Source organism: Octopus sinensis, linkage group LG3 (assembly GCF_006345805.1).
Source record: "Octopus sinensis linkage group LG3, ASM634580v1, whole genome shotgun sequence".
In the NCBI taxonomy this organism is placed as follows: domain Eukaryota; kingdom Metazoa; phylum Mollusca; class Cephalopoda; order Octopoda; family Octopodidae; genus Octopus; species Octopus sinensis.
In genome coordinates, this window is record NC_042999.1 from 100881436 (window position 1) to 100896374 (window position 14939).

The following is a 14939-nucleotide window of genomic DNA, read 5'->3' on the forward strand; positions in this document are numbered from 1 at the left end:
GCAAACCTTACACATAAAAGTAGATAGATGAAAACCGTATGGAAGTCTATCAGATGAACTGTACATGTAATTCAAAGGTCCAGCCTTGTCACACACTGTGTCACATCTGCTTGAAAATTATGTTATGGGTACATAAATCTATGGAATACTCAACCACTGGTGCACTAGTTCATTATTAAACAGATAGTCCAGTTGGTTGAAAAACCAAATGATCATTGGTGAAACTGATGAAGATCCAGTTATTTTGCTTTAAGAACCCCCCCCCCATATATATATATATGTGTGTGTGCGTGTGTGTGTGTGTGTGTGTGTGAAGGCGCAATGGCCCAGTGGTTAGGGCAGCGGACTTGCGGTTGTTTATTGAGTGAAAACACCTAAAAGACCCACACGGCTCTTTCGCCACAACTTTCTCTCACTCCTTCTTCTGTTGGCCTGCTCGCTTACCCAGCGGGGTGGCATCATTTCAAGGCTAAAACAATGCGAAGTGCATTGTGACCAGCGATGTGTAGCAACATCTGATAGCCTGGGCGGTGATGGAGATCACGGTGATATATATATATATATTATATATATATATATATATATATAATATATATATATATATATATATATATATATATATATATATATTATATATATACACACACACACATGCATAGAGAGAGAGAGAGAGGCAAGGAGAGAGTAATATTGGTTTAAAATTTTGGCACAAGGCCAGCAATTTGGGGGAAGGGGGTTAGTCAATTACATCGACCCCTTTAATTGACTGGTGCTTATTTTATCAACCTTCAAAGGATCAAAGACAATGTTGACCTCGGAGGAATTTGAACTCAGAATGTAAAGATGGACAAAGTGCCACTAAGCATCTTGCCAGGCATGTGATTGATTCTGCTAGCTCACCACCATAAAAGAGAGGGAATAATAACTATTAAATTATAACATATTTCTGTTATTATCTTTCACTGTTTTATATCTATTTCCCCTTTTATTATATTAGCTGGATGGTGTATTTGTTGGAGCAATTGCTTTTGCAAGTGAATGGCATTCCTACTGCTAACCACTCAACTATGAAATAGGTAGTGAAAACTATTGTTTTCTGGGTTCTTCCTTTTTTTTTCTTTAATGGCGGTTGGTTATATCAGGTAAACTGAAGTAAATTGAGTTATGCCAACTTGCCCAGTGTCACAATTTTACAACAGTAAAAAGGTTTGAACTTATGATCATATGGTCAGTAGTCCAGTACATTAACTGCATAGCCTTTGCACTTCTTAAGTAAATTGAAAACAACATTATTGAAAATAGAATTACGTTGAAAATAAAATTACTGAAGCAATAGCAGAAGATAAAATATTTGACAAATTTTTTACCCATATTTTGCATCCGATTCTTATTTGCTCTCTCTCTCTCTCTCTCTCTCTCTCTCTCTCTCTCTCTCTCTCTCTCTCTCTCTCTCTCTCTCTCTCTCTCTCTCTCTCTCTCTCTCTCTCTCCCTTTTCTCTCACCCACTCACTTCTGCTCCAAAATATTTAGTTCTTTTAATATTTTTATTTGAACTTAGAACTTCAACTTTTTACTGAATGCCATACTGAGCAGCATGTTCTGCAGATAACTGCACATGTTGGAGATGACTAAGATAACAACAGACAAGATCTTGTATACTCCAGAGCTATATTACTTCAAAGCTTCCTACCTGTCTCTGCTTCTTTTTTTAACAGTTCAACTTCAAATGAATGCATTAAAACTTACTCACCTGTACTTAACCAAGCAGTCTGGGAGACATTTTAAAAACTACAGGGTTGTTTTTTTTCTTTGAACTATAGCACACACACACAGATAGTTTATACAAAGTTGTTACTCTGAGTTTTCCATCTCTGTTTTTCATTGTGAAATTATTCAGAATAGATTTAAACAAATGAATAAACTCTAGCACATGTATTAAAAACCGTTTTTTACTTTCTTATAAGTAACGGAAAATAACCACAGACACACAAACATTGTGTGTGTGAACTGCTTCCACTTCTCCCTCTACCTCATCCTTATCACCTTTATCATCATTTTTACACCTGCTTTTAGTGGTATAAAGTAAAATGTAGATTTTAAGTAAATAAATAAATAAAAAATAAAATAAAATCACACTAAAAATTCTTCTTTATTTGGAATGACTTACTTTGGAATGTTTTGATTTTGGGATCAAAAATGACAAAATCAGGCCTTAGTTTACTGGTGCGTTTTCCTTTGAGCAAAGGGACTAAACCTCCAAGGTACTCCAGATACAATGTGTAGTGACCTCCAGATGTCTCCTCTCCATGCCGAAGCATTGTGCAGTATAAACGCTCATTCCCGGGGGGTGGAATACTCACAAACTCCCGGAGCTTGAATGGATCTGGAATGTAACTCTTTAAAAAAAAAAAAATATAAAATACAACAAATTAATAACTTAATTAAATTAAGAAAACAAAATAACAAATATCTTAAATATAAGTACAAGGCCAGCAATGTTGAGGGAAGGGATTTAGTTGGTACCAATGACTCTAGCATCTGGGTGGTACTTTAATTTATTGATTCTGCTAGCTGATGATTTCTAACTTAAGCACAACGTCAGAACATCATATATTAATAATGGTAGTGATCAATCTTTTTCATGAAAGACACATTAACCCTTTCATTACTGTATTTATTTTGAGATGCTCTGTGTTTCTTTCAATTACTTTAAATATAATAAAGAATTTAGTAAAATAACTTAGTTATCATTCATCTAAGGTTAGGAATATAAATTGTGACTAAGGTTTGGTGGAATATTTTAATTCAAAACTTATGAAAACAAGACATTTGTACACAGAGCCAGGGCCTGTTCCAGCCAGGCTGGTAACAAAAGGGTTAAGCAGTGTGGTCATCCCTGATTGACAAAAAGACAGGAAGATCATGCCTGAGTTGCCATAAATCATATAACAGTTCAATCAGACCTAACTTAGCAATGAATAACAACAATAACAGTCTATGGCATATTTTCATTCAGTTTCTTGAATGTATTTTTCTGATATGTTCATATAAGTGTAGCCATCTCTCTTCAATATGTCAGCTGATACCTTTCATGATAAGTCACTTTCTAAATGTCTTGTACTAAACATACCTTGAAAGTTTACTGTAAACCCATTACAGAATATATTTGATTCTCCAATTGCTGGAGATCCCCTGCATACATTGGTCATGTGTGTCTAAGTGTATTTCATCTTTTTAGTCAAGAAGGAAAGCAGTGTTCATGACCTGTTACAGGGCCTCTGAGAATGGTATGAGGGAGGGAGAGAGAAAGTTATCTGCAAACTGGAGATTTGCTTACAACAGAGTGCATGCTGCTGAAAGTACCCTTGATTTTCCATTTCATGGTGGTGGTGTTAAAAAAGGGAGACTGATGAAGTTTACATGTCATATTAATTCAAATATATCATACAAAAATCATATATATGTTTATGTGTATATATACATACATGCACAAATGCTATATATATTCTTGTAAAATAATATATGCTCATGAAAAATGTACAGATCTAATTACAGACAACAAAATTCCAGGAAAAAACTCTTATGTGACTTTTCTTTAATATCACAATGTATAGAATAAAGGAAAGTTTAGTTAAATTTAGTCAAATAATTGTTGTATAAAATACATTGGAAAAGTTCACGCATCTTAAGCAAAAATGGAAAATAAATTTGAAAGTGACGTTTGAACTTTACCAAAGCAGGTTGTAAATATCCACTTTCAGTAAAGTCAACTTAGTGGAAATTACACAAAACTTACAGAAAACTGTCACATTTTCTAACTTGGAGTTAAAGCAATTAAGATAATCTAGATACTTAATTCAGATAAATTTATATATACATATGTGTTTTAGTACACTTGCATCTCTTTCTTGTATTATATATCTCTAATTATTAACACTAACAGAGTAGCTTAGTAACACACATTGGATACTACCTGATATTAATCTATTTTGATTAACTGTAATTAATAGTCAAGCATTTTGAATGAGTTTTTTGTATTATATTTTACTTTATTATTTTAATCTTATTTTATTTTTTAAGCAATATCACTCATCACTCAATATTCATCATCATCAGCATCAACATTATTCAAAAATTATTGAAATGAATGTGCAAATGAAAGATTCAGAATATCAATAATTTGTTTTCTGTCATTCGCAAAATCGTTAGAGCAATGGAAAAATTGCTTTGCAGATTTGTTCCAGCTCTTTCAATTCTGAATTCAAAACCTGCTGAAATCAACTTCATTTTTCATTCTTTCAGGATCAATAAAACAAGTACCAGTTAAGTACCTTTGTGACTGGTGATTTCAATGGACATGTTGGACAATATGTAGGGGGCTTCCATGGCATACATGGAGACTATGGTTTTGGTTCCTGCAATGAGGAGGGAACCAGGCTGCTGGAGTTCTGTGATGCAAATGATCTTATGGTTTGCAATACTAACTTCAGGAAACCTGCCAGTCACCTACTGATCTGGTAGGCACACTAGTCAGATTGACTACATCATCACCAGGGAAAGGGAAAGATGGCTACTTATAAATGCCAAAACTTTCTCAGGCGAAGAATGTACCCCACAACATAGACTAGTAGTTAGCGACTTCAGGATCAGGGCTAAATGGATGCCCAGAAGACGACCAGCATGGAGGAGAAGGGTCTGGAAGCTTAAAGATCCTGCAAATGGACAGAGATTTTGAGACGTATTACTCGAAGCTTTTGATGAAATAGAGGTAGATATAGCATCACATGATGTTGAAGACAACTGGAGGTTTCTACGGGACAACCTGCTGAGGGACACTGATCAGATCTGTGGATGGTGTAAAGTCCCCTCTCAATCCAAAGTAACGTGGTAGTGGAACAATGTTGTTGACAGGGCCATTAGGGAAAAGAAATGGGCTTGGAAGGACGGGAAGAGCAGTGGTAGCAGGTGATATATGAAGGTGATACATGAAGGAGTCATACCCAATGACTGGTGTAGCAGCAGCACCATAGTCAACTGCTACAAAGGTAAAGGTGACACATTAGATAATTAAAGAGGTATCAAACTGTTGGATCAGGTAATGAAAGTCATGGAGAGGGTTGTAGCCCAACTAATTAGAGAGAGAGTCAGTCTAGACGAGATGCAGTTTGGGTTTGTGCCAGGGGAAAAGCACCACTGATGCTATATTTCTGGTAAGACAGCTGCAGGAGAAATACCTAGCCAAAGATAAAGCCCTGTACTTGGCTTTCTTTGACATGGAGAAAGCCTTTGACAGTTTCCCCCGATCCTTTATCTGGTGGTCAATGAGGAAACTAAGGATAAATGAATGGCTAGTGAGAGCTGTGCAAGCCATGTACAGGGACACTGTCAGTAAGGTGAGGGTTGGCAATGAGTACAGTGAAGAATTCTGGGTCGAGTAGGGGTCCACCAAGGTTCAGTCATCAGCCCCCCCTCCTTCTATTTATCATAGTCCTACAGGTAATAACAAAAGAATTTAAGACAGGATGCCCCTGGGAGCTCCTCTATGCTGATGACCTTGCTCTTATTGCTGAGTCACTATCAGAACTAGAGGAGAAGTTTTAGGTGTGGAAGCAAGGATTAGAATCAAAGGGCCTTACAGTCAACCTAGCTAAAACCAAAGTCCTAATAAGTAGGAAAGCAGACAAGCCCCAAATGCCTTCAGGTAGATGGCCCTGCTCGATCTGTAGAAAAGTCGTAGATAGAAACTCTATAAAATGTACCCAGTGTAAGCAATGGACATATAGAGGCACAGCAATATCAAAGGAAGGCTAACTGGGAAGATAGTTTTTGTATGTGGCAGATGCTCAGGAGCAATAAACACTGGAAATGTGCAGAGAACAACTTCTATCACATTCCAGGGAGAAAAACCAGAAGTAGTTGACAGCTTCTGTTACCTAGGTGACCAAGTCAGCAGCGGGGGTGGATGCTCTGAAAGTGTAGCTGCTAGAATAAGAATAGCTTGGGCAAAGTTCAGAGAGCTCCTACCTCTGCTAGTGACAAAGGGTTTCTCACTCAGAGTAAAAAGTAGACTGTATGATGCATGTGTACAAACAGCCATGCTACATGGCAGTGAAACATAGGCTGTGACTGCTGAGGACATGTGTAAGCTTGCAAGGAATGAAGCCAGTATGCTCCACTGGATGTGTAATGTCAATGTGCATACACAACAGTGTAAGCAACTTGAGAGAAAAGTAATATCTAAGAAGTATCAGATGTGGTGCGCAAGAGAGATGACTGTGCTGGTATGGTCATGTGGTGCGAATGGATGGGGACAGCTGTGTGAAAAAGTATCACATTCTAGCAGTTGGGGGAATCTGTGGAAGAGGCAGACCCAGGAAGACCTGGGATGAGGTGGTGAAGCACGACCTTCGAATACTGGGCCTCACCGAGGCAATGACTAGTGACTGAGACCTTTGGAAATATGCTGTGCTTGCGAAGACATGGCAAGCCAAGTAAGACCATAACCCATGGCCTATGCCAGTGGTGTAACCAGCCTACTTATGCATGCCTTTCTTTCATTGGGCACAAAACTTTGCTTGCAAAGACCTGTTAGAGCAAGTTAAATCACAATCAAAATCAAATTTGCTAATGTGACTGATGACAGCACCTCCTGACTGGCACCCATACCAGTGGAATGTTAAAGCACCATCTGAGCGTGATTGTTGCCAAGGCCACTACTGGTTCCTGTGCTGGTGGCACATAAAAAGCACCATTCGAGTGTGATCATTACCGGCATTGCCTTACTGGCATTTGTGCTGGTGGCACATGAAAAACAATATTCGAGCGAGGTCATTGCTAGTGCTGCTGGACTGGCTCCTGTGCAGGTGGCACATAGAAAGCACCATTTGAGCGTGGCCGTCACCAGTACCGCCTGACTGGCCCTCGTGCCAGTGGCATGTAAAAAGCACCCACTACACTCTCGGAGTGGTTGGCGTTAGGAAGGGCATCCAGCTGTAGAAAGGCTGCCAGATCAGATTGGAGCCTGGTACAGCCATCTGCTCACCAGTCCTCAGTCAAACTGTCCAACCCATGCCAGCATGGAAAGTGAATATTAAACAATGATGATGATGATAAAGATATATATAATCAAATCAGATATCAGAAATCAGAACCAAAATCGAAGTCGATCAACATCAATGGAAAATGCAGCTGGGATACCAGTGCCGGTGACAAGTAAGCAAACCATCCGATCGTGGCCGTTGCCAGCGCCGCCCTGAGTGGCCTCTGTGCCGGTGGAACGTAAAAAGCACCATCCGATCATGGCCGTTGCCAGCCTCGCCTGGCCCCCGTGCCGGTGGCACATAAATAGCACCATCCGTCCGTGGCCGTTTGCCAACCCCGTCTAGCACCTGTGCAGGTGGTACGTAAAAAGCACCCACTACACTCACGGAGTGGTTGGCATTAGGAAGGGCATCCAGCCGTAGAAACACTGCCAGATCAGACTGGGCCTGATGCAGCCTTCTGGCTTCCCAGACCCCAGTTGAACCGTCCAACCCATGCTAGCATGGAAAGCGGACGCTAAATGATGATGATGATGATGATATTGAATGATATATATGTTTCGAGCAAAGATTGGTCCAGGCCATGTCTAACTTAATAGCACCACCTGATAGGATTATCTAAATCCTGTTTAAATCAAGTTTTGTTTATGGTCCATTCAAGTAGTGAGTTCTTGTTGAGTGAGTGGTATCCAGGTATGGGTGGCTTATCTGGTATTCCTTGAAGAAATCTGTCCAGACTCCATTTAAAGAAGGTGGGATCCTTTTCCTCTTTGATCTCTTTCGGGACAATGTTAAATAGGGCAGGGCCTGTTGAGGAAAAGAAATTGTATCACAGTGTACCTATATGTTGTGATCCTGAATTGGCAGGGGACGTATAGCCCATGGTCCCTGCCTTGAATGAACCTTGAAACTAATGTTCAGGTTGTTTGGGCAATGTTAGTGGTATATTCTCCACATCATACAAATGATGTACCACTCGCGGTGGTGCTGGAGACAGTAGAGTTTCAAGGCGGTCCCAATTATTGAGATGAATACACACACACACACACACACACATATATATATATATATATATATATGAATATATATAGGTGCAGGAGTGGCTGTGTGGTAAGTAGCTTACTTATATATAATGAAAAATGCATTAAATACCACAAAAACATCCTAATTATATATATATATATATATATATATGTATGTACACATACACACAGATATGTATATGTAGATATACTTATGTATATCTACATATATTAGGAAAAAATCAAAAGGGCCCAGAAAATCGAAACAAATGAAACAAAGAATACATACAAAACCTTAAAAATGTAAGTGGAATACGTGCAAGTTGCAGTATATCCTGAGGAAAGCTAAAAGTTTATGGATAAAAAGAAATTCAACAAGGATAACAGTGAATAAGATGTGAGGAAATTGAAAAACACAAATCATAACAATAATAATCTCAGGAATAAGAACAAACCTAAGTGAAATCCAGTAATAATAATAATAATAATAATAATAATAATAATAATAATAATAATAGGCAGGAAACTGATTTGGATAAAGGATGCTGTTTGGACATCACAGTGGTTATGGGCATGTGGGAGTGTTTGGAGTGCACTGTTTAATCTTAGTGAGTTTCTTGCCTGTGGTCACTGTCCTTAATGGCAGCAGTGTCAATTATGTTTTTAGGAGAAGAGGAGGGGAGAAAGGGAAATAATTATGGAGAAGTGATGAGGGAGAATAAGAAGAGAAGTATCTTATGTTCATGGAAAATTATAATTGATAAAGCAATAGTAGATGAAATGAGTTCTTCGTATGATTGAGATGACTATTATCAACGAAAGTTTTATATTCAATGATCATACAGGAAATCAAAATTAGAGTCAAGCCATGATTCCTAGAAAACATTTTCTTTCTTTTCATTCAATGTGCAATCATAATTATGACTTCAAAAAATATATCATGGTTGGTAGATAACCTTCCTGAATAAGTAGTGATTTGTGGATAAGTAATTTGTGTGATTCGGTGAATAATCTCAGTAATTCTTCAGAAATTATCTTGTGGGAAAAATCAATTCCTTGTAGATAGTATTTCAGGGTTTGAAGAGAAAGCTGTTTAATGATTTGAGAAATAAGATATATATAATACTCTGGATGCTTTTTATTGTTGTATTTTTTGCCTTCTAAGTCACCAGGGCCTTTAAGCATCCATGCTTATTCGTAGTGATATGGTGTAATGTGATGAAAACACCTCTTTCACTGAATAGAAAGTTGGTCTATTACAAATCTCATTCCTAGATAATCTGTCACCTATTCCCAACAGCTTGATGAACTGAAGTAATGTAGAGTAGAATATTTTGTCTAGAAACAATAGAAGCCCCACCCCCAACTATTAGATCTAAAATCATGTCAAATGAGAACAATATTAGTGAAAGTAGAAAATTTAAACAAATGTACTTATGTAGTGAGGAAAAGACATTAAGCTCAATGACAAGTAATATTTTCATCATTTCAACAAGTATGGGAGACAACTCTAATTATGTTTTGGTTTTATTGGACTTTCTCAGTAAAACTTATACCTCACCACACATTGCAATAGTAACATGTACGGTGAGAATCACTAAGTAGTTGTATGATCTTGTACATTAGTTGATGGGAAAAATTAGCATTAAAAAAACTCAGTAAAATAAAGCACTGAGGTAAATTACTCAAAGACAAAATAAAATTTGTTTATTTCTGTCATCTGGGTTCTATATATGTTAGTATGGTGAACATTTGAATGAACAAAGTGTCTTAAATAACACTCATCCACCAAGTTCAAGAAAATATTCTTCAGCAGCTACTTTTAAATGATATAACCAGTATTTGTATAAACAATCTTTTCATCAACTCTTAATTAGGTCTCATAAGAATTTCAAGATAAAAGTTAAATATTTTTTCCATGCTTTTGTAGTGAAGGATACAAAAATATATTTTGTAATACTTTTTATTCTATAGCCATGTTGTAAAATTATAAGTCAGTTGCAAGGCTAACAGTTACTTTTATCCAATGTTTGCAAGTTCAAATCTAAGCATCTATTATCTTTTGTTTTTTATGTTTCAATCATTAGACTGTAGCCATGCTGGGGCACTGCTTTGAAAGAATTTTCAGTCTAATGAACTGATCCCAGTACCTATTTTTTTTTTAAGCCTAGCATTTCTTCTATTGGTCTCTTTTGTCAAATTGATGGGTTATGGGGGTGTAAACACACTAACACTGGTTGTTAAGCAGTGGTGGGAGACAAAACACAGGCACAAAGACACATACACGCATGCACACACATACATACATACACACACACAATGGATTTCTTTCAGTTTCCATCTCCCAAATCCACTCACAAATTTTTGGTCAACCTGTGGCTATAGTAGAAGACACTTGCCTAAAGGTTTCACACAGTAGAACTGAACCTGGAACCATGTGGTTGGAAAACAAGCTTCTTACTATACAGTCATGCCTGTGCATGTCAAATTATTGCTACTTTTTATCGCTAAATTTATAACTAATAATTCTTCAACAATCTCTTGCACTATTTATAAATTTTCACCCTCCAGGATATTTCATTTATTATTTATTATTTTTTTTTTTGGTGGTCGTGGGCAGCTAATTGATCTGAATATGAATTTAAATGAAAGAATGCGAAAATAGTAATATATACATGAAATAAAATGAAAAGAAAAAGAAAAGATAAATGAATCTAAATAAATTTTTCAACAAATCTGGTTACTATTATCTGACAAGCAGTAGGTGTTAACCTGTAAAGTGCTTATGGATATACAGATATTTTTCTGCTGAGTTATTTCTTACCTTCACTGTGGGAGAGAACAGTGCCTTCACACCATTTCTAAGTTTACTTGGTAAAGGTAATTTCCTGAGTTTATTTTCTTCTCGAATGGCTTTCTGTATAGTTCTTTGGCAATAAAACTGGAGTGGGGGCACTATCTTGCTAATCCAAGCTACATAAATCTCACAGCCTGATGCTATAAACAACCTGCGGTCATTGTGGCCCCATGTCAGAGCAGTCACTGGTCTTCCCTGAAAAAGAAGGAAAGAAACAATAAATCAAGTTGAAGCGTAATAGAAACAATAAACTATCTGATTTTCTTTCAAATTTTTAACCATTGTAGCTTCATTTAGCTGAATATTTGGCCGTTATACCTACCTACTCTTGGGTGTTTCCTTATTTCCATAAACATTAAAACCAGTCGAAAATAATTCACCATGTATCTATATTGATTAAACTGATTTCAACCTGATATACACTATTCTCATGGCTGCCATATCCTACATACTTTGATATTGTTCTCCTCTTGCAGTGATGAAGATTTTGATAAACCATCTTATTTACAACATACCATTCTACTGGAGACCATTTCTGATCCTATAGCACAAAATGCATTGTTCTAAAGTGTTCATATTAATATTATAATTTTCCATCATAATTTTATGTAAGAACCTTTTATTATGTTCCAAGCACTAGCACAATATTGAAAAATCCCGATAACCAGATATACTTTCAAAATCTCAAGTACTTTCAAATTTTATTGAAGCACATATATAGTGCATTTCATTAGAATTATGGCCATTAAAAAATTGTTTATTCAAAGTCTTTTATGAGAAAAAAATACTGCATATTATGAAAAAATAATACATTATTCCATATAAGCCTATTTGGAAGAAACACTGTAAAAGGATTAGATATCTCAGAGCACTAAATGGTGTGCTATTTGAATATCAATCATATGAAAACAGAATAAACATGAGAGGAAACTGTGAAAGAGACTGAAATAATTGCTGCTCTTGAGAGATATACTGTATCCTATACTGAAATTGGTATTAAAGAGCAGATCCTCACAATGGGAACCAGGGTAGTCCTCTCTAAATCCTTGTACTCCAATATATGTAACCAGATATATTACATCTAACTAGGAGTATACCTAGTTAGGTGTAGTCAGTATGTAAACTAGAACATCTATTTCTGTATTATGGAATAACATATAGTGCAATACACCTAGAAGCTGAATCCCTCTGGTATTACGGGTCAGTCATGGCTCCAGATACCAGCCACTACTAAGATAATTTACAGTACCATTACAATATAGTCAAAACCTTCTACTTTTTCCTTATGTGCATTAATGACTTGCTTCTAACGCACTACAATGTAGATGATATCACCCTTTGCACCTCCTTAACTTTTTGTTCATGTGTGCTCATCCTGCTTGCAACCTAGATACCTTATGCCATCTTTGCACTGCCATCTGTTTTGATAATTGTTTAGTGAAGCAACACAAAGACTATTGATTCAGTCAAATCATGCGATCAGGTTTGAAGGAGACACAAAAACCTAATCTGCTTCAACAGCCTTAGCAGTTGACTAGAGGTTTGATTGCATTACCTATCACAATATCACAATACATATCAAGGATGTTTTGTACATCTTTCCAAAATTAAAGTTTCACAACAAGTAACATTTTATAGTAAACTCATATGCATAACATTGCTAAAACAGCAACCCCCACTAAGATGCTCTTCAGGAGTAAAGAAATATTTCAACCTTTACCATTGTTATTATCAAGGTGGTGAGCTGGTAAAATCATCAGCACACCAGACAAAATGCTTCGTAGCATTTCTTCTGCCTTCTGAGTTCTGAGTTCAAATGCTGCTGAGGTAAACTTTGCCTTTCATCCTTTCAGGGTCAATAAAGTAAGTACTAGTTGAGCACTGAAGTTGATGCAATTAACTAGCCCCCTCTCACCAAAATTTCAAGCCTTGTGCCTATTGTATAAAGGGTTATTGTCATTGTCATCGGCACCGATGGGGCAGCAAGCTGGCAGAATCATTAGCATGCCAGACAAAGTGCTTGATACCAATCCTTTATAGTCTTTATAGTCTGAGTTCAAATTCTACCAAGATTGACTTTGCCTTTCAGGGTCAAGAAAATAAACACCAGTTGAAAATTTGTGCCTATAGTAGAAAGGTTTATTATCATTATTATTATTATTATTATTATCATTATTATTATTATTATTAGTAGTAGTAGTAGTAGTAGTAGTGTTATTATTTACCCTCTACAAAACTCATGTAAGTCACATCAAGACCAAAGCTGCTTCTACATACATATGACTTAACTATATCTTCCCCTTTTACAAAGGAGTAGTTTTCTCTTAACTAGTTAGTTGCACTTCCTTATCCTCAGTTGCATGAATCACATTTGTCTATCTGCTACTCATCACTTCTACAATAGCCCACTCCCAAGATCTTGTACTAAACACTTCACCTAATCTTTTTTTCTGATAACAGTGTCCATCTAAAATTTGTTTTCTGCCTATGTACTTTCTCAGTAATGATCAACTACCAATGATCAAACTGAACATCAACTACATCAGTATCACCAATTTAGGAGATTTTGCAGTGGTCATGGAAACTACATCTCCTTAATCAAAAGCAGAATATTTATAACATAAATTATAATTTATTTATACTGGACTTCACCAATTTATAATAGAAACAGAAAATCTTTATGCCTCACTACAATCTAGTGATAACATCCGATTCTAAACTAATAAATTATTAAAACCTTAAGTTGTTCCAACTAAAACACTAAGAATAGCAAAAATCTGCAACTGACTTTATGTTAGAGGAAACTCAAAAGAACATTAGTAGCAGGAGTGTGTAACCTGAATGCACTGAGCATTTAATTCTTAAAGAGACAATCCTGCTGGCTCTCCTAATGCGTATAAAACAGCTTAACTACCCTAGCAGTTAACCAGGGGTCTGGTTGCACTGTCAAACCTCCAGACAGTCTTAATTTGTATTCCTCTTTCTATGAAGAGATTGTTGTAATCTAACCACTAGACAAGAGAGACAGTTTATGCAAATTTCTTTTCCAGAAGTTAGTCTTCTCACATGGATGTGATGAATATTAAATGGAGACTGGCATTAAAGACAACATTCAACACATTAAGTTTTTGCTGTTGCAGATAACTAGAATTTAAAAACATAAAATTAAGCCTTAGATCTACACAACAGTGTTTCTTTTACAACATATCTCCCATACAATTCCATGAAGGAGTATCTATGAGGTTGCTCAACCTACAAGAAATAGAAGCCAAGTCTCTCTCATAACCCACTCTACGGCTTAGAAAAATGGTAAAATACATTGGGCAATGCAGTTCTAGATATACTTATCTAAAAGAATGTCACAACTATTGATAGAATGCCTTTGATCCTAGTTCTGCTGAAACAGAGCTGACTTAGGAGTAAACAACAAGAACATCCACTAGATTATGTTGACCTGTATAAAGCTATTGTGTATTGTTTTGAAATGAGTGTAACTCCAGTTGGTAAACAAACTACCCATTCACAGAAAAATATAGTTTAGTTCTATTAGTAGCTGGTAAATAAAGTAAAGTAAATGAACTTCACATCAATTTTGATGATTATTCTAGTAGTTCAATCAACTTAGCTACACACTGTAAGTACATTAGTGGCTAAGTATTCCAAAGACATGTGTACTTTTAATGTAATCATCATCATCATCATCATCGTTTAGCGTCCGCTTTCCATGCTAGCATGGGTTGGACGGTTCAACTGGGGTCTGGGAAGCCAGAAGGCTGCACCAGGCCCAGTTTGATCTGGCAATGTTACTACGGCTGGATGCCCTTCCTAACGCCAACCACTCCATGAGTGTAGTGGGTGCTTTTTACGTGCCAGACGAGTCTGGCAAACGGCCACGATCAGATGGTGCTTTTTATGTGCTACTGGCACAAGGGCCAGGCGAGGCTGGCAACGGCCACGAGCGGATGATGCTTTTTACGTGCCACTTCAGGCAAAATCAATATGATGTATTTTGTGAGAAAG

General features: G+C 36.7%; 1 protein-coding gene across 4 annotated transcripts in view; it reads right to left on the reverse strand.

The window, feature by feature from the left end:
• Positions 1 to 14939, reverse strand: part of LOC115209811 (tubby-related protein 4-like) — a 646703-nt gene that overhangs the window by 111077 nt on the left and 520687 nt on the right. For all 4 annotated transcript variants that reach the window (XM_029778367.2, XM_029778365.2, XM_029778366.2 and 1 more), the window contains 2 exons: positions 10887 to 11114; positions 2168 to 2396 (listed from right to left, as the gene is read on the reverse strand). In XM_029778367.2, the coding sequence (XP_029634227.1) occupies positions 2168 to 2396; positions 10887 to 11114 (457 nt within the window). The remainder of the gene's footprint in view (positions 1 to 2167; positions 2397 to 10886; positions 11115 to 14939) is intronic.